The 20,172-nt window shown below is 43.0% G+C and overlaps 1 protein-coding gene across 2 annotated transcripts in view; it reads left to right on the forward strand.

Annotated features, from left to right (window-relative positions):
* Positions 1 to 19,154, forward strand: part of CLSPN (claspin) — a 36,896-nt gene extending 17,742 nt beyond the window's left edge. For both annotated transcript variants that reach the window (XM_061597327.1, XM_061597326.1), the window contains exons 12-24: positions 1,683 to 1,888; positions 2,296 to 2,456; positions 5,171 to 5,397; positions 7,501 to 7,612; positions 8,239 to 8,320; positions 10,118 to 10,254; positions 11,095 to 11,259; positions 11,385 to 11,506; positions 12,566 to 12,696; positions 13,442 to 13,532; positions 14,324 to 14,400; positions 15,461 to 15,622; positions 17,984 to 19,154. In XM_061597327.1, the coding sequence (XP_061453311.1) occupies positions 1,683 to 1,888; positions 2,296 to 2,456; positions 5,171 to 5,397; positions 7,501 to 7,612; positions 8,239 to 8,320; positions 10,118 to 10,254; positions 11,095 to 11,259; positions 11,385 to 11,506; positions 12,566 to 12,696; positions 13,442 to 13,532; positions 14,324 to 14,400; positions 15,461 to 15,622; positions 17,984 to 18,088 (1,778 nt within the window). In that variant the 3' untranslated portion in view covers positions 18,089 to 19,154. The remainder of the gene's footprint in view (positions 1 to 1,682; positions 1,889 to 2,295; positions 2,457 to 5,170; positions 5,398 to 7,500; positions 7,613 to 8,238; positions 8,321 to 10,117; positions 10,255 to 11,094; positions 11,260 to 11,384; positions 11,507 to 12,565; positions 12,697 to 13,441; positions 13,533 to 14,323; positions 14,401 to 15,460; positions 15,623 to 17,983) is intronic.
* The last annotated feature ends 1,018 nt before the right edge of the window (positions 19,155 to 20,172 follow it).

Here is a 20,172-nt window from a genome sequence, read left to right on the forward strand (position 1 = left end):
TTTCAATGACTCACTGGCTTCCTCTGGCTCTAAAACTTCCTTGTTAAAATATCATTCCCTCTAATAGACAGCTCAGGTAACTGCTAACTGGATTAGAGCCAAAATGAGGCTACAGAGAAATAAAATGGAGGTATTGGTGTGCTTGGGTGAACCCTGAAGTACACAGAAGTATAATTTTGAAAGGAAGCAACCTAAAGGGGGCAACCCTCAAAAAAACCCCAGCCAAATCAAGATTGAGCATGCACAGCAATCTCTGTGAACCACAGAATGTTACGTGGGTTGGGAGAGGAAAATGGAAGGGGGAGGAAGAGAAAAAAGAGTGGACTGGCTTGTTTGAGAGCCTTATAGCTTAGAGTATCCGACAGGAGGACATGGCTGTCTGGCTAAAACCTTGAATAGGAGCACCATGGAGAATAAGGACACACTTCAACACTTCGTTGCAGTTTTCACTTTTTTATATATATATCGAAATTAGACTAAGGAATCTTGTCTGCTGCTATAATAGATAAGTCAAATAAATCTGTGTGTTTATGTCTGCGAGCTCATTGTGTGGTGATGAGCAGGTCTATGTGATCTCTGGCTGCATGCCATTTATATTCTAAATTCAGCTGGGCTGAATTTGACTTACAGGACAAGAACAAAGTATCTGGCTATGAATTAGAGTTTTGCTTTAGAAGAGTGGGGTCCTGGTTTTATAGGGTTGGGAGATTGCAATGGCCCTTTATAGAGTGTGAAGTGGCAGCAGTATTGGATTTGACTATGGGGAAAAGAACCAAATCTTTGCTAATCCACAAAGATTACTGGTTAACTTTGGATGAGTTGTTTTATTTATTTATTTATTAAATTTATACCCCGCCTTATGGCCAAAAGGCCCTCAAGGCAGCTTACAAAAGAAAATGAACATAACAATACATCAATAGAACATAATACTTCAATAAAATAATACAATTCTCAAAATTAAATAACAATTCTCAAAATTAGATAACAAATAACATTATTAAAAGCAAATTATTGAGCAAGTGTTACTTTAAATACTTGTATATACATGTCCACAAGGCAAGAACAAGAATAACTCTGGCAACTGTTTTCTTTGTTATCATTCAAATTACTCATCATTTCCACAGTCAGCTGGGTTCTTCCTTTTCAGACATTCAAATTCTTCGGTCCCCCAAGAATAAACAAGGTAGGTTATGATGAAGGGAGGGGCCACCCGGAAGACCGGGGTTCCCACAAGTCTTTCGGCGTAACCTACCTCACATGGTGATGGTTGTGGCTAAAATATTGCTTTTCTCAGTCCAGTGGGTGGAAGCCATGCAGACTTGTACAGTCTCCACCTACAACCCAGGCCAAGCAGGGTCATGTGACACTGATTTGAAGACCTAGGATAAAGTATTGTGTGGTGTTGTGTGGATAAAGTATTGCTCAATGCTTCTTGGGATACAAATGAAAGTTAAATAATACCTGTGGCCTTTGGGCAATGTGTGCTGAAGGGAATATTGCACTGGACTAGGTAAGTACACCTTTTGGTTCTGGCCAATGTTAGGCATGTTAAGCATCCAGACTTTATAAACACCATGTTCTATAATGGTTGCAATATTGTGGATAGTTTTTCTTTCCTTTGTTTTGATTCCTCTAAAATCAGTAGGGGTTTTTTCCCCTCACTTTTCTTTTCCTTCCCTTAGAAGATGAAGATTCATGTCTACTGCCAAACTTGGCAAAGGAAAACAGCCACAACAGCAGCTTTGAGCTGATTGGTTCCATGATTCCCTCCTATCAGCCTTGTAATAAGCAAGTGGCACGTGGGGGCAACTTTCTGTCTGCCATTGGAGTCGTCCGCTCTCCTTCTCCTGGCTTTTTCAAAACAAGCTTTATCAGTTCTGCTTCTAAGGTAAGCCTTTTGATCCTTTGGAATCTTTAACTGATTCTAGCCTGTCACTAGAAAAGCAATTAGGTAACTTTCAGAACTGATAACTGAATTTGCTTGTTTTCCTTGTCCCTCTCTACCCTGTTTTCCTTTTGGGAGCATGTCTGTTAGATGGCGAGTTTGCAGGCAGGAACTGTTGTTGTTTTTAAATCTCTGCTGCAACACCCAAGAAAATGTTTAAACATGGTTGCTAGCAAGTGTGTTTGTTGTGGAGTCCTCCCCTATATACAAAAACTTACACAAACTCTAGACAGAATTCTGGTCTTCCTCTGCACCCTTCCTTTCCCCCTCCCAATTTGAATTTTGGTTCAGGTCTGCCTTTCAATCATCCTTTCATGAATCTAAATGTGTTCTATTTGGGATCTGTGTAGAGTTCAGGAAAGGCATCCGAGCCTTCCCTACCTATAGACGATTCCCAAGATCTCTACAACACTACCCCTGAAGAGAAAAGCCCAATCACAACAGCTGGGAGGTTCCAGTTTCAATTCTCCCTTGAAGATGACACCCAGAGTCAGTTGCTCGACGCAGATGGGTATGTAAGGTTGGCTCTCTCGTGCAGGAAGCACTTTTAAAATAGGCAGAGAGGCTGCAGTCCTAAACGCACTTCCTAGGAAGTAAAGCTGCATTAAACACAGTGGAACTTACTTCCAAGTAAATGTGAATAGGATTGCATAAACAGGGGAATTACATGTGCCCACTCTTCTGTGAATAGCTTCTCAATATCAGAAATGGAAGCTGCCAGTTTGCTGTTGCCTATGTACTCAGTAGCTTTGCAAGATGCCACCTTCACATTTGATTAGTTTCTACTGGTTGCAGAAACATTCAAGCTTTCAAATGGCATTGATGAACTCTTTCTGAGGCAAACCAGAGAGGGAGTTTGTTCACTTTCAGAAGTGATGCATGTGGGTATAGATATATGAGAGAGAATGTGCAAGGTTAGTTTATGGATGCAGATATTCAATACTACTTGTAAATACAGGCTTGAATCCTGAAATCCAGGAGTGGAAGGAAGCTTGCAGAAGAGACCATCCCATTTGCAATCCCTGAAAAGCCCCTCATGAGGGTTGGGGTGGGGCATGGGGTGCTACTGGGGAAGGAGTGAATTACCCCAAATCAGGTAGAAATACCTTGTGTCAGCAGAGCTTGCTACAGGGAGGAGTTGGGTATGAAAGAGTAGCTAACTTTCACTACTCAATCCTAGCCATGCTGCTTAAATCACCAAGTCACTGGCTCCATGACAAATCTTTAATCAGCAGGCCAAACCTTAGGTTTGTTCAGTTCTCATGCTTGTTGTAGAGCTGTGTGTGTCTTGATCCTTTTGAATATTGGTAGCTCCATTACCAAAGCAATTTTTTTCCAGGTCCTGTGACCGTACCAAATTTTAACCAAAAGTTTTAAAAATTTGTCTATGGTTTGAAGGGAAATTATTTTGATTTATACTTCACCGTTAAACAGGTTCACAAGGCAGCTTACACAATAAAATCAAAACAATAACATTAAAATGCCACAGTATAAAAGCAGGCAGTGGAATTATGCCAAGCAGCATAGTAACAATAAACAGAGGATTCAAAATCTTGGAAAAATAAAAACGGCATCAAGATCAGCATCTGGCAAGCCTTCCTGGGGAAAGCATTCCACAGTCAGGGTGCAAGCACCAAAAAGACCTTTATATGAGATGCAAGCCGTACTTCAGTGTTACACCTATGTTTTGGATTTCTGTATGCAATGGAATAGCTAAGCCTGAGTGTATGTACTTATTGGTAGATAATGTCCAATTTCTTGTGGAGTCTGATTCTCTGTGAGGAAGTAAATTGTGGCCAAATATCCATCTGTCCCTGTATGACTGCCTGGAGAATAGTAGTTCATGAAACACAGAAAGTTCTTTATTTTTACCTTAACAGTCCCCTTCCTCGTGTCTGTCTGCTCTTAGATCCTGCTATATTTTGTTTAAGCATTTTTTTATCCTGCTCCTCTGCAGAAAAGCCTTCCTGAACATCTCACATTAGACTGATAAAAACAAGACAGTTCCTTTCCATAGGCTTGCAATCTAAAAAGAGACGACACAAGGAAAAAGGGTTGAAGAGGGAAGACTGCAAGAAGCAAACTCAGATGCTAATTCTTAAAAGTTACATAATAGTTCTTATAATGCCAGCTAGAATGGAAATGGTTCAGGGAGAGGAGGAGCCTGATGGAGCCAGGGAAGTGGCCCTGCTTCCCATCTCTCCCTCTGCTGCAGCCTGATGGAATGGCTGCTGACCACTGAGAGAGGGAAGAGCTCCTCCAGTCATGACCCTCAGCTGTCTGAAGGTCTCCTGCTTGTCCCTCAAGACTCCTGCTTTCTCCCTTACTGCCTTTCAGGACACCTGTGTGAGGCCACTTCTTACTTTCTTCAAACACATCCTCGCAGCCTACCTTTTCTGTGAAGTCTTTGGCTCAAACCCTTTATTCCTATGCCATTCTGCAATTAAGGCTGCACTTCTAACCCTGCTTACCTGGGAGGAAGCCCCATTGGATTCAGTAGGAGTCACTTCTAAGTAGATGTGGTTGGGATGCAGTGTAAAGCAGTAACCCGCCTAAGCATGTGCACCTGAAAGAATTCCATATTCTCTTTCTGTTTATTCCCCTGTCCTGTATCCACTCCCCCTCTCATCTGCTTTCTCTATATCTAGGTTTAGATTGTAAGTTCCTTGTGGCAGCAGCCTGTGCTCTGTAAAGCACTTTCACACTGATGGCATTATCCAGTAGGGCCCCACTTCTTGGTGCCCCCCTTTTTGGTGTTCTGCTAATACGGTGCCAGCAGGGTGATCAGCTGGAGGGGGTGCTGGTGCAATCAGACTTCTGCACTCCAGCTGATCGCCCCGGAGGAGGGGAGGATCAGCTGTAGCATGCTACAGCTGAGCTTCCCCTCTTCTGGCGTGATCAGACTCCTGCTCGAGCAGATCATGCCCGAGGAGGGGAAGATCTGATCTTCTCCTCCTCTGGTGTGATCAGCGGGTTAGGTTCCAGACCTCCGCGCTACAGCTGATCCACTTTTTGGCAGTTTTTGCTTTTTGGCGGTGGTCTGGAACCTAACCTGCCGTATGAGTGGGGCCCTACTGTATACACAAATAAGAATTGTAGGTAGGTCCCAAAGTACTTGCTGAAACGGAGACCTGTGTTCTATGCAATTTTTCTTGTGAAACCATCTGAGCTTCCTCTGAAAACAGTTGGCACTTTATAAAGGCAGTTGTTTAATTTTGCTCTCAGGTTTTTGAATGTTGGCCATCACCGGAACAAATATCAGTCACCCAAGGATCGCCTACCTTTGGCTAGCATGGATGAGAATGCAATGGACGCCAATATGGATGAGCTCTTGGATCTGTGTTCCGGCCAGTTTGCCTCCCAGAACAAGCATCCACCCAACACTTACAGTGGCAAGAAGCGAAACATGGAGGAGCTGCTTGGCCTTTGCTCTGGAAAGTTTACATCTCAGAGTGAGTTGTGGGCCTTGCTGTTCATAGCAAGAGCTGGAGTTGCGCACTCCATCATAGAATCGTAGAGTTGGAAGGGGCCTATAAGACCATCAAGTCCAACCCCCTGCTCAAAGTAGGAATCCAAATTAAAGCATATAACCTTCAGTAGGCTTTTGCTAAATTCTCCATCCAAAATATGTTCAAACCAAACGAAAGAAGGCTAGAGAGTAGCTAGCCCTTTCTTTTGTTCTGTCTCTTTCCTTTAGTAATTTTGTGTTCTTTCTTTCTAGTTTAGTTTTCTATGTAATCGTTTGTCCATTGGTTTTTCCTCTTCCTTGTTATGAAATAGAGAAATTCTTATTCAAATCTACATAGTATTTATATTAATACGTTTTAAACATGACTTTTATATATATTATAGGTGAATATTGTATTGTAATTGTACTGTAATGTTTGAGAAGTGTTTTGTATATGATCTCTATACCTGAAAGAACATCTCGCTCCTTATATATTCAGTCAATCAATGCAGTCTGCAGGTGAGGTCTGTGACGATCCCACCTTTGACTCCCCCTATCAGGTTCCCACCTGCTTGTGGCTACTGCCTTTCACTAGGCACCACCAGGGACACCACCAGTCAGGACTGTCCTTTATATGGTTTCTCACTCCGCTCTAGCACAGATCTCACTAGATCCCACTGCTAGACAACACCACCAGTCACGTCCTGTAACCAATACTCCCAGAGACTTTGCCTATGTCTCTCCATAGCTTGTTACTTTGTGACTGTGTGCCTATGCTGTTCCCAACCCCCTTGTATCTTTATATATAAAGCATACAACTCTGGGTTGCTCTGGACACTTGACTTGTTACAATATCTCCCTTCACCGCTGCCACCATTAGATACAGTTTCTGTTCAGCCTTGGTAATTACCTTGCCCTCCCTTCTGGTCCCCCAGCCAAGGGTCAGGCCTTTGGTAAACCAAATAAGTATTTATTTACTAACAACAGGAAATAACAAGATTACTTTAGGAATGTTTCACAAGCGTATGGTTTCATATATGGTCACTCTTTATGTTTCTGTTCATATATATATATACTCTTTAAATATCAGCCAAATACAATCTAAACTTCCCTCAGAACTCTGCCTGCCAACCAACCCTCACCAAACGACCTCACTCCAACCAACTCAACAACTCTTCCCCAACCAACTCCTCCTCATCACTCACAAACCTCCATTTATACCTTCACTCAGCCAATCATCATCCAGCATACTTCAGCTTCTCACCCATGTACTCCCCCTTTCTCTCTCAGTCAATTACCATACATCACCTAATAGACCCGCACTTACCATATTTACAGATGCTTAACCTACAGGAACATCACAAGGGCCTCTTGCAGATACCATCTCATCAGGAGGTCTGTTCCACACAACATTGGAATCGGGCCTTTAGTGCTGCGATACCTACCCTTTGGAATTCCCTCCCTTTGAATATTGGACAGGCACTGTTTCTGTTGTCTTTTCGGTGCCAGCTGAAGACCTTCCTCTTTCAACAAGCCTTTTAAGTAGAAACCTTTAATCAAGTGTGCATCTGTACTGGAATTGTTTCTAAGATGTTTTTATTGTTTTATCTTGTTGGCTGCCCTGGGCTCCTTTTGGGAGGAAGGGCAGGATCTAATCTGATCTAAATCTAATAATAATAATTTAAGTAGCACAACTTATTTTAAAAAATGATTTTAAATATTTTATATAAAGGCTACAGACTGTAGAGGGGGGAACTGCTGTTTCTGCAATAGTAACCATCATTTTACAAGTTTTAAGGGCTGAGGACAGAAACAGTTGAAGGGCCAGGGTGATGGCATGCCTTTTTTAAAAAAAAAAACCAGCCCAGCTGAGCGAGGGGTAACTTTAAACATCTTTCCCATTTCCCCTATTCAAAGTTAATCCATTTTTCCTTAAGCTAAGCCAACACAACCTGATGTACAAGTTATCACAGCCCCACCGTTGTTATTGTGCCACTTACACTGCCAGGTGAGACAAGAACGTCCTATCTAAGGCAGGCTGGATTGTGCCTGTGGTCTCCAGTTGGACCCTTTTCAGATGGCACCTCCTTTTTGCTTCCTTTCTCAGATTCTCCCATTTGCGACTCTTCAGCAACCCCTAAACTGGAAAAAGAGAGCAGCACTGATGATCCAATGGCTGAGGCAGTGGCTCTTTGTTCTGGCTCTTTTTCAACTGACAGGTGAGGCTTGAAGATGTGCAAGTGTTCCAGTTCTCCAAAGGCTTTCCTGTCCCCTTCAGTGGAGGGAGCGTAATGCAGAGCTGCCCCTTGCAGTGAGATAATAAGGGGACGTGTCCTCGTGCAGCAGGGCTACATATGCTTTCTTGCTTATTGTATGCTCCAGGTTCTGGACTGTGGGTGGATGCCTTTTACTAGGGTGCTAGACTTTGCTGCTTCCAAATATAATAGCTTTTCATTTGAGCACAATTCTTCACTGGCCTGTTCTCCAATTTTACAATTTATCTTTTTAGGGCGAATTAAATTCCAGAAGAATTGGCCACAGCTAGTCTGTGACAATGAAAATATGCTAAGTGTGGTGATGTCATTTTGTTTGTGTTTTGTCATGGTTAATTAGGTGTAACAGGCTGTACCACTGGGGTAGGGAGCCTGTGGCCTTCTAGATGTTGTTGGACTCCAACGCCCATCAGCCCCAGCCAGCATGGCCAAAGGCCAGGGATGAGGGAAACCACAGGCTCCCCACCCTTGCTGTATAGCAATCACATTTATGTGTTCAGTTAGCTACATACCAAGTTCTAAGTAAGCAGCTTCCCCCCCCCCTGTTTTTTAAAAATCTCCTTTTGTTGTAGGGAAGTGGAGGAGAAGTATGAAGAAGAAGAATTTGGAGATTTCCAGCTCTTAACAGATGACCACTCCTTTGATAGCGAAGAAGTGAGTACTGCACTCTGTTGCAGTTACTCCAGAACTGAACATCAGCTATGCATTCCAGTCAAACCCTTTTCCCGCTCCCATTTCTGCAGCCAAGGTTCTACTCAATTAGTCACCTCTGGTTCCTCTATATTGATCAGTTTTCAGGCAAACAAGAAGCTAATGGGCAGATCTGTGTGTGCCCCACAGTAAATAGATGGGAATTCTGCATGAAGAGAAACGCCATTCTGCAAACTAAATAAGAAATGCATATTAAGCAAATCTGTATATTTTTTTCTTACTTTGCTTAATTTATTTTGCCTTTGCTAGTCATAATAATAATTTTTATTTTTCAGCCGCCTATCTGTCCGGGTTAGGGACACTCTAGGCGACGAACAACAAGAATAAAAACAATACATATAGATCAACATAATCAAATTTTAAGCTAAAAAACCATTCATTAATTCAATTGTAACATAAGTTAATCTGTCCCAATCTTGTAGGCCTGCCTGAACAGCCAGGTCTTCAAGGCTCGGCGATAGCTGGACAGGGAGGGAGCATGTCTGAGATCGAAAGGGAGAGAGTTCCACAGGGTGGGGGCCACAACAGAGAATGCCCTCTCTCTGGTCCGTACCAGCCTAGCTGTTCTCACCGGTGGGACCGAGAGAAGGTCTTGCGAGGCTGATCTCGTCAGGCGGCACAATCGGTGATTCTGGAGGTGTTCCTTCAGATATACTGGGCCAAAACCATATAGGGTTTTAAAGGTCAACACCAACACCTTGAATTGGGCCCGGTAGACAACTGGTAGCCAGTGAAGATCTAATAACACTGGGGTGATATGATCCCAGCGACGGCTATGCGTAATCAAGCGTGCCGCCGCGTTCTGTACCAGCTGTAATTTCCGGACCGTTTTCAAGGGTAACCCCTGTAGAGCGCATTGCAGTAGTCTAAGCGAGAGGAGACCAGGGCATGTATCACCTGAGGGAGCAGGTGAACAGGAAGATAGGGACGCAGTCTCCGTATCAGATGTAATTGATACCAAGCTGCCCGGCTCACTGCTGTAATCTGAGCCTCCATGGACAGCTGGGAGTCAAGCATGACCCCAAGACTGCGGACCTGGTCCTTCAGGGGTAAACTTACCCCATCAAGCATCAGGTCAGTAATTCCTAACTTCCTTTTATCTCCCACAAGTAATACCTCAGTCTTGTCGGGGTTCAGCTTCAGCCTATTCTCTCCCATCCATCCACTTACAGATTCTAGGCACTTGGACATGGTATTCACAGCCAACTCCGGTGAGGACTTAAAGGAGAGATAGAGCTGAGTGTCATCTGCGTACTGATGGCACTGCAACCCAAAACTCCTGATGATTGCTCCCAGCGGTTTCACATAGATGTTGAATAGCATGGGAGAGAGGATAAAACCCTGTGGCACTCCACAATGAAGAGGCCAAGGGTCTGAAACCTCATCTCCCAATGCCACCCGTTGCTGCCTATCCGAGTCATGGGGAGGAGCTATGCAAGGCACTGAAATCCCATGCCTAAACCCCTCAATATTTTGTTCAGCCATCCCTCGGGGTTCTTTCAGCAGACATCGCCCCATGCTATTCCAATTCCATCTTCACTACTCTTTTTTTCCCCCCCTTAATGAAATTTCTCATGAAGCTGTATGCTGTGCCCAGTAGCTCATTCTATGGATTTTCCATGTTCCCAAACAATCATGATATAGACCCCAGTCCTAATCGTGGCGTTTAAATAAAAAGAGCAAGCTGACCTCCTAAAGGAGGTGATAAGATTCTGAATTCATTATTTTCTGGATTGATAGGATGAAAAGAACAAAGGAGAAGAGGAGAAGGAGGAAGAGGAAGAAGAGAATGATCAGGAAGAAGAAGAGGGTGATGATGAATTAGACGATGATGAAGAGGAAATGTTGAGACGAAGAGAAGGAATGAAGAAGAAATTGTAAGCAAATCCTTTTAGCCTTACCAACAAAGAACACTACTGTAGTTTTGCTATAAGCTGGATCAATACAGTAGCTGAAGCCAACTGAAAAGCAAAGCTAAGGGGCAGGCTTGAAAAAGCTGGCAGAAGAATCTTTCCAGAGGCTTGTCTGGGAACTTTACTGGACTTTATGAGCTGGCAGAGGTGGTGGTGGATAACCCTCCCTCCTCAGCTGATCTGCATGGAGGAGAGATGTGCATGTGAGTGTGGCCTGGTCACACACTTCGCTGACCTGAAACCCCTGAAATGTTGGCCCACAATGACTCTCAGGGGAAAAAATTTAGCCATCCCTGACTTAGATCATGGCTTGATGTAAATGGGACGCGGAGGTGAAGAGGTGGGGATGATTAAGCCAAATCTGCCTTTGTGCCGAATGGTTCATGTAGATAACGAAGAACATCAGTAGGCTTACGATTGTGCTGTTAAAGACTGGGATGATGTTGGAAATCTATTATATGCTGGGATATCTCCTAACAAAGGAATTGCAATATTTCCTCATATCTTGAAGTTTTGTTCTCCTGCACTGTGGTGTAGTTCAGTGACTTAAGCACGTGCTATGCCTGTATGCAGGCCTCACCTTGGCTTCCGCATCACCAGGTATATATGTTTTCTTCTAGAAAGGCTGAGAAGAAAGTCTTAAAGAGCTGGATTTGAAACTTTATGCCAGCTACTGTTGGCGGTTTGGGGCAAGATGAATCACTCGTTTGTCACGGTATACAATAGCTCCTTAAAAGCTTCTTAAAATTCAAGTTGTCCTCCTGCCTTTCTGCATCTCTCCTTCCCCCCCCCCAAACCTTCCAGCAAGTTGCAGGACTTCATGGAAGATGAGGCCGAGCTGTCAGGAAGTGAGGTGGGAAGTGAGGACGAATATGATGGCGAGGATCTTGATGAGTATGAAGAAGAAGTCCTTGACGAGGTCCTTCCTACAGACGGGGAACTCCAGGACCAAGTCAACAAAATACACATGTCAGTAGCTGTAGATACATCAGTGTCTGCACTTTAAGTTTGTGGCTGTGCTGTTTTGGAAGCACAGCCCCACTTTTGAATGAAGGCTAATCTGTTTCCCTCCCTTTTATATGGGCATTCTTTAGGAAGGTGATGCTGGACGATGACAAACGGCAGCTGCGCTTGTATCAGGAGAGATATCTTGCTGATGGGGACCTGCACAGTGATGGCCCTGGGAGAATGAGGAAGTTCAGGTGGAAGAACATAGGTATAATGCTAGCATTATTCTAGAGCAAGCCTGCATAGCTGGTGTCCCATCAAGCTGAATCAGCCATGTATGATACAGGTGGATAATCCCTGTTTTTGTGACCCCAAGTAGTGGGGGAAAACCAAGGGGTGGCATTCAACTAAGTCCTATTCAGAGTAGGCCAACTGAAATAAATAAACCCAAGTTAGTCACATTCTTTAAATACCATCCATGGAGGCTTACTGAGGCCCTAGAGGACCACTGGACAAAAAGGTCAGCTTAGAGGGTCACAAATTGTCCTAGACAAATACCTTTCCTCTCTAACGTATTGATCCCCAAGGTTTGTGACTGAATATCTTTCTGGAGGAAAGTTGTTAAGCGCGTTCATTAAGCCCTGGGCTGTCAGTCATGCTTTAACTGGGGAAGAAAACAAAATTATGCATTGGTCAGAACTCAGTTGAACCTGTGGAACCATCTGCTACTAGAAATAGTAGAAATGGCTAGTGATAAAAGCAGAAAGATTTATGGAAGATAGAGAGAATACTAGGGATGTTCATCCTAAGGCTCTAGTGCCCCCTCCTCTGCAAATCCATTGAGAACATCAGGGTATAAAATGGTCCCCTGTGTTATACTGATGAAACTTTGTGAAACGTTTATCTAGTTGCATTTAAGGGTAGGATCCTATGCTTGATTGATCGTTGGTCTGACCAAGTGCAGTTGATCTCATTCATAGTCTTCTTTTTGCATGACTTTAAAGCAAGATCTAACAAATATAACAGCCCTGTTCCTTGTGAGTTGGTCTTCTGCTCTGCAGGCTATATTGGTAAACCCAAATTCCCTAACAGGAGTGTCTTCCCCTTTTCTCTGCCATCGTTATTACAACTGTAGAGGTGGACTTTGAACCCCAGTCCAAATCCTCATCATTTTTTTCTACTGGGCCATGATGCTTTTCTGCAGTTGTTGTTTGATGTATTACTTGCCCTTCACCCTCAGGCTCCAAGGTGGGTTGCAACACTTTTATGTAGAGCATTTCAGGTTACAGTGACCAGAACCAATTCTCTTTCTGTCTTTGTTGTTAAGATGATGCTTCTCAGTTGGATATGTTTGACAATGATGTGGACAATGATGATGAGAATGAAGATCATCTCGATGAGACAGAGGCCAAGTGGAGGAAGGAACGCTTTGAGCGGGAGCGGTGGCTTCGGGAACAGGTAGCCCAGCCTTGTTGATGAGTTTCTTTCTGGACCATTTTGTTTTGCCTGCTTTATCCAAGCATGACAGACTGTGTGATGAGAACTGAAATCATTCCCCCTGTCTATCCTTGGTTACAAGTCATAGAAGTGTGATATTATTGGAGGGTGTGAACTCTCTAATGTTAAGAAAATTGATAATAAATTTAGATAGCGTCTTCCATTGGGCCGATATCTGTGGCAGTCCTCATGTCTTATAAAACATCAGGATAATGAAGTCTGTGTGGGTTTGCGTCATTGCTGGTCAAACAGGGTTTAAAACACTACTGTGTAATGGCTTCTAGAGTAAAATCTGTGCTGGTATGTTGCAATTCAGGCTGCCACCAAAGGCAAAATTTCAGTAATAACTTTGTATTTTATGGGCTGTTTCACATATGTATGTTTTTTTAAAAGGTGTGCACCTAACTTGTTTTAAGTATACGTCTAAAATGTAGTGTATGAACAAGGCACAAGCATCAGCCTTATTTATCCGAGAGATTGCATTGGCTGAAATTCCCTGAAGAGGGCTTAGGGACAACTACAAGTTTGCAGCCATATAATGTGTGGAATTGGCCCCTAAATCCAAAGTGGTTTTTTATTTAAAAAATAAGTATAACACTTACTAGTAAAAGTGGCTTTCATTTAAGGCCCTGCATCTTTTTTTAAATTTACTTTTTGTTGCATGCTTAGAACTACCTGATCTAATGAAAGTTCTGCTTATTTACAGTCTGAGAAAGGGGAAGAGGAGGATATTAATGAAAGCAGCCAGTTCATGAAACTGGCAAAGAAAGTCACTGTCAAGTCCTTACAAAAGAAAGGTACGCCTGTTTTTCACTGAAGAACTAAGAGTGCTGTTGGAATGTTGGTTTAGGATGAGGTGTGGAGGATATTAAATCCAGCACTTAAGCTCCAAAATTCCATGACCAAGCCAGCAGATAGATTTATTTATTTTATTTATTTATTTTATTCCACTTATATACCACCCTTCATCAAGAGACCCCAGGGTGGTTTACAACACAGAACGGAAAAAACAATATATATCAATACTTAACATCTATACAATATAAAAAAATAAAGATTGAAAATGTTTTGCACCCTACTGACACTTCGATTTCATTTTAAACACTTGTAGGCTATAAAGCAGCTCACAAAAATAAAATTTCTAAAATACTAGATCAGAGTCCTTAATACTTCTTGGTATAATTGTAAAGCAACTTAAAGACAGCAGCCTTGAAGCAGCCAATATGACATAAAACAACTGCAGTCACAGCAGATCAAACTTAGCCATCAAAAGTCTTTCTGTAAAGGGGTGGGGCTCCTTTCTTTACTCCTCTGGAAAGGACTCTCCATAAGTAGGGTGCCACAGCTAAAAAGGCCCTGCCCTGTATTGTCACGTGCTTTGTCTCTGAAGGTGGGGACACCTTGAGAGTGGCCCTGTTGCAGACTTTAAGGGTTTAACAGGTTGCTGCATGAGAAAGTGGTACTTCCTATGTCCAAGTCCTAAGTGGTGGGAGGGGAATCGCCAGATATGTCTTATCATATGCCACAATGCTTGGACTTCCTCTTGCAAAGTTGCAAAGCTTTCTCTGTCTCTCTTCTGTTCTCCTAGCAACCTCTGCTATACAGGAAACTAAATTGCTACCCAGAAATCCATTTGAAACGTTCTGTCCTGCCAGCAAACCACAGGTCAGTAGCTTAGTAGCATAAAGTCTGAGAATGGATTATTTCTTTTCTTTTTTTAAAATTATACTGCTTTTAAAGCTTTCTTTAAAAATGAAGGTGGGCCTCATTGTTTGAGTTAGGGATGCCAAATTGCCCAGCAGATTGTATCCCACATTCAATTCCTGGCTTCTCTGGTTAGAGAATCTCAAGGCTGGAGAGGAGTCTTACCAGGTCCATGGAGAATTGCTGCTGGCCAGAACTGATGATACTGGGTTTGATTATGATGATTGTCGTTTGTTGGTCACCTCATACCTGTTAGAGTACTGCTAAAATTAGCAGAGTTTGGCTGAGTGTAGCTTGCTCAGCGTTTCTGCACAGAGTGAGTGTGTGCGGTTTACCTGGGATAAAGCAAGGTTTTACCTTCCTTTGAATTACTGAGACTTTAGACTTGGTTTCAAAATAAGAAAAGACTACTTTATTAGAAGAAATACATAGTTGATAGGAAAGGCTCTAGTTCTAGTTAAGGTGGAGGAGCAATTGTCAGTCTTGGTCATTGCCCCTATGCTAGAGGAGAGAGATGAAAGGGAAGATGCCTGCTCTCCCTTAGCTGGTCTGAGGAGAAGGCTGGAAGTGAGGTCAGCTCCCTCAGTGTATCAGCTTACAACAGAAGGAAGACAAGTAGAGGAACACAGGTAAGGATAGGCAGCTGGAGGACCTTCTCTCTGTCTCCCCAACCAAACAGGAATTGTTCTTGCCACACTTCCAACAATACCCAATGGTCTCTAGGTGACTTATAACAGATTTAAAAGCATACAATATAAAAACCCAAATGAAAGAAAGATGGACCAGTGACCTGATACTCAATATTGGGCAGCTTCATATGATCCTTACATGTTTCCAGTGCAGTTCATATGTATTTTTTTTTAAAATTGCAAACTAAGAAACACAGATTAAGTGGATTGCTGTTCCTGTATTTTTTCTATGAGAGAAGTCAACCTGACTGGCAATTCCTAAGGCTTAGTGTATTTAAGTCAGGTTGCTTGAATGTTATGCCTCTTGATCCACCTCCCCTTTTTTTTTACAGTTGAAAACTGGATCGTTGCTGAATCGGCCCAAAGCAGTCCTACAGAAACTGTCAGCCATGTCAGACCTCAACCCGAATGCCCCCAGGAACTCACGAAATTTCATTTTCCAGACACTCTCCCCAGTTAAGAGCGAGGAAACGAGGAAGAAGTCCAAACCCCAGGTTAGATATCTGTTGATATATTTGAACAGAGTCAGATACTTAGACTGTATTTAATTTTCTTTTATTCTCTCAGTTGCATATGCCTTGATAAGAATAGTATGGGGCAGAATTTGTTTTCTTGACTGGCAAGCAATTTGCAAGACTCATGACTTGGATCCAAAGTACAATCATATCATAGGATGAACAGCTTGGATGTGGCCTTCATTCATTCTAATTATTTACGTCCTCGCTTCCAGGATACAAATTTTTCCAAGGCAGTTTGCAAAAACACACTAAACTACATTTGTTGAAAACCTCAATAAGCCTCAAGACCCTTCTCAGAGGACAGCTGGTGTTAAAATGGTCCTGGAGAAGGAGAAAGTCTAGCTGAAGCAGGCTCTGAGATGGTCTTTGCCTGCCTTCCATTCTCTATCCTGGAATCCTCCCTACAGGGCAAACGATAGAACATCGCAGGAGGGTGCATGTATGTGGAAGCTTAAAACTCCTGCTTGGTCCTATAGATCAACATGCATCTTCATTTTACACAGCCAATAATCCAGCCCTTTCATTAAAAGAGCTTGGATAATAAGGCTGGGAAACGCCTCTGCCCCAAATACTGAAAACTGTTGCCAGTCCGAGTTGATGACCCTCGGTTTGAGCAACCACAAGCTTGCCCTTCATATGCTGCATGCGTCCTTGTGTTCCTTAGCATGCCAGTGACCTTGTCTGGAGACTCACTACAGCTGCTGTAGGGCAGGTTAAGCCTTTCTTAGAGGCTCCCTATGAGTTCAGAATCCCTTGTTCCAATAACAATATTTCATTCCCTGTTGGGCTTGTCAACCTCCTTGAAGAGTGCTTATTGGGGACTCATTAGTGCTGCTTGGAGGTTAGGAAGAGCAGGGAGAGACGCATAGTGATAGTCTGGCGTGCTAATGATGGGAGAAAGCTGGAGAAGGAACAGAAACGGGCAGCTGAAATAATCAAGGAAGGAGTATCATCCATTTGAAGAAAGATTTAAGAAGTTGGGTGCTTACAATTGAGACAAAAAGCACGTCTGTATTTGGGGGATGCATGACAGAAGCTGTTAATAACTAGCAGATATGAGGAGCAAAGATGTAGTGACTGTTAAACCTTGCTTTTGACCTTCCAAGTATATCTGGCAGGTAGTGGTTGTGCTGGATTAACGTTTGGTCTGATCCAGCAAAGCAATTCTTACATTTTGCATGCTAGGCATCCTTAGGAAAGGCATTGAAAATGAAACTGCTGTCGATATCTTCAGGCCATTATACCAATCTATGGCACGGCCGCATTTGGAATACTGCGTATAGTTCTGATCGTGTCACCTCAGAAAGGATGTTGTAGAGTTGGAAAAGGTTCAGAAAAGGGCAACCAGAGTGATCAAAGGGATGGAGCGACTCCCCTATAAAGAAAGGTTGCTGCATTTGGGGCTTTTTCGTTTTGAGAAAAGGCGAGTAAGAGGTGTCATTATAGAAGTGTATAGAATTATGCATAGTATGGAGAAAGTGAACAGAGGAAAGTTTTTTCTCCCTCCCTCATAATACTAGAAGTCGTGGACATCAAATGAAGCTGAATGTTGGAAGATTCAGGACAGACAAAAGAAAGTCCTTCACACAGCACAGAGTTAAACTGTGGAATTCGCTCCCACAAGAGGCAGTGATGGCCAGAAACTTGGATGGCTTTAAAAATGGATTAGACAAATTCGTGGAGGATAAGGCTATCAATGGCTATGATGCTCTGCCTCCATGGTCAGAGGAAGTATGCTTCTGAAAGCCAGTTGCTGGAAACTGGGAGATGAGAGTGCTCTTGTGCTCAGGTCCTGCTTTAGGGCTTGCCATGGGCATCGGGTTGGTCACTGTGAGAACCGGATGCTGGACTAGATGGGCCACTGGCCTGATCAAGCAGGATTCCTTATGTTCTTAGTTATCTATCTCCAGTGGTTTCCCACCAATTAGCAGCTACCCTGCTTGTCTTACATGTGACAAAGATGCTACTTGTGTGCTGGTGTCCCATCAACTTGGGTCTTGACCTAGCCATGCTGCCCATGGCTGTCTTAGCAGGAAAGGCCTGTTGCCATTCTGTGGACCATAATGAAATACCTTTGCATCTTGCCAAGTTTGGCTTGTCTTAACGCAGACTTTTGAAAATAGCCACTTGTTCCTTTGTCTGTGGTAGATATGAATAGCCTCCAGGGGATGTAAGCAGGAATCCTTCTTCTAATTGAGAATACATTGTTTCTTTTTGTGGTGTCAAATTACCTATAACATATTTCTGAGCCTATTTAAGTTAGTAAAAATTCTCATGTGCTAGAGTTTTTGTGGATTGACTTCGGTTGTTGGTCTCACGGCTCCTGCCACCTTCTAGGTCAAGAAAAGAGCTCCTGTCACCACTGCAGCACCTTCTCCCAAACGGCCACGGCATGATAGCATTCAAGAAACTCGGAGTATATTCCAGTACTTGGAGCGATAAAAGATGGCAATGGATAGCGCTAGTTGCTGTGGGCCTGTTCCTGTTCCAGCTGCTGTCTATGCTATGCAGACATCTCCAGGCAAGGAAGTGATGCTACTCTGTGTAGTCTGGTACCATTTGGAAAATAGATGCCTTGAACATCCTATGCCGGGGCTCATCGCTTCAGCTGAATTCTCGCTTCTTGGGTACAAATAAGAGAGCAGGTGAAAGGGTTTGCTCTACCTGTTGGATGCAGCTCCAGCTGGAGTACTAATTGAACCTGCACTTCTCTGTATTGGTCTCCTCTTCAACTTATTTAGTCTGTGTTGCATTCCCATGAAGGGCTCCAGGTTGAGCAGGCCAGTCATTAAAGGCTGTTTTTTCATGCTTTTTTCTTTTTAGTAATCACTATGAAGGCTGAATATCTCTTTCCCCACTTGTTTCCCCAGTTAATAATAATATGTATCTCAGAAGGTTCTAGGCACCTTGACATATATCTCAGAAAGTTGTAGATTATTTTCAAATTGAGTTTTTTTTACTTTTCTAAAGGCAATTTTGTAGTAGAACAGGATAAATACATACTACTTCTGTTCCTCCACCTCATTTTCATGGCCAACTGCCCCGTCTCCCCCCCCTCAACTTTAAAAAACAAACAAACCTTGAATTTGCATTGAGGAAGAAAACTGAGGCAGGGAATATCCTCTTATCACAACTGCCCTTCCTTTTCAGTCTTCCATAACTTTACTTGGACACTTTAAAGCTTTTAAAATGAATAATAGAGGACTGGCAAATATAAAAAAGGGATATTGTTTACAGCTACATTCAGTTTTGAGGCCGCATTTGAAAGCTGGAAGGTGAATGGAATAATGCAACATGTTTATGGCTACATTTAGAAAGTGTTGCACCAAAGACATGGTTCAGCAGCATCCTGCCTGACGAGTAATCCTGATTTGTAAATCTATTCTGTAAGAGTGTGTGTGTGTGAGACTAAGTATTGTGCAAACAAAAATAATGGGTGTGTATGATGTCTATAAAAGGATGTGATGCTTTGCAGATTTTCCTAATAAACAAGTGTTTTTAAAATATATATTTTGGAATGTGTTAGGCCTAATGTAAAGATTCTATAGGAAGTCCTTCAGATTGCTTTCTAGGAAATGAAGATACTGAATGCCCTTTCTTGTTTTAAAAATCAAACTTTTTGTTAAGAGCATGCATATTAATTTTATTACATTTATCTCCCACCTGTTTTCCAAGGTGGTGTACAAGGGGTTCCTATCCTGACACACATACAGACCTGCTAAGGTTTAGCAGGCTTGTTAAGTGTTATACCTTCAGGCAAGGGTCATCAGCATAGCACCCATGGGTGCCATGGTGCCTTTGACATCTTCTCCTGCTGCCTGTGAAGCCTCTCACACACGCACGCACACATTGACCCCTTGGTCATGAGGTTCTAAGGATGGTTACCCTTTTCTCCCTTGAGAAGCACACAGAACTAAGGAAGAAGTTGGAAAGGTGATGCATAGGAAATGGAAATGTGCAAATGCATTCATACATAGACACGTAGGCTAACTTTCACTTTGGTATAAGGACTTAAGCAGGTGTGTGGAACCTCCAGGCTATGGGCCAAATTTGGCCCGGCACAGGTCCCAATTTGGCCTGTGAGGCAGTTTTCCCCAAACCATGCCTATCTTCCCCACACTTGACATATGTGAGCAGGCAGAGATGTAGTAGATTGGCTGCACAGTCAAGTTCCGTGTGATAAACTTGGTCACACAGCTGATCTCTGCAGAAAGCAGCTCTGCCAGTCCTGTGCTCCGTACTTCCCAAGTGCTGGACATAAGGGTGGCAGAGCCCCTTGCTCTTCCTAAGCACCTGAGAACCAATTGGCTGTCGGGTGCTTGGGAAGTGCTGGGCAAGGGATTTTGATAGGTGTGCAGGACAACCTACCTGTCGATTTTCTGATGTCAAAATGATATCTGGTGATTGACAAGTGGGTTGTGTCGGCCACCTGTCAAAGTTAGCTTGTGAGGGTGGGAACAGTTAAGGATTTGACCCACTGGGCAAAAAAGTTCCCCACTCCTAGTCTGAATGATTAAATCAAAGGC

The sequence above is a fragment of the Rhineura floridana genome, chromosome 15, assembly GCF_030035675.1.
Source record: "Rhineura floridana isolate rRhiFlo1 chromosome 15, rRhiFlo1.hap2, whole genome shotgun sequence".
Classification (NCBI taxonomy): Eukaryota; Metazoa; Chordata; class Lepidosauria; order Squamata; family Rhineuridae; genus Rhineura; species Rhineura floridana.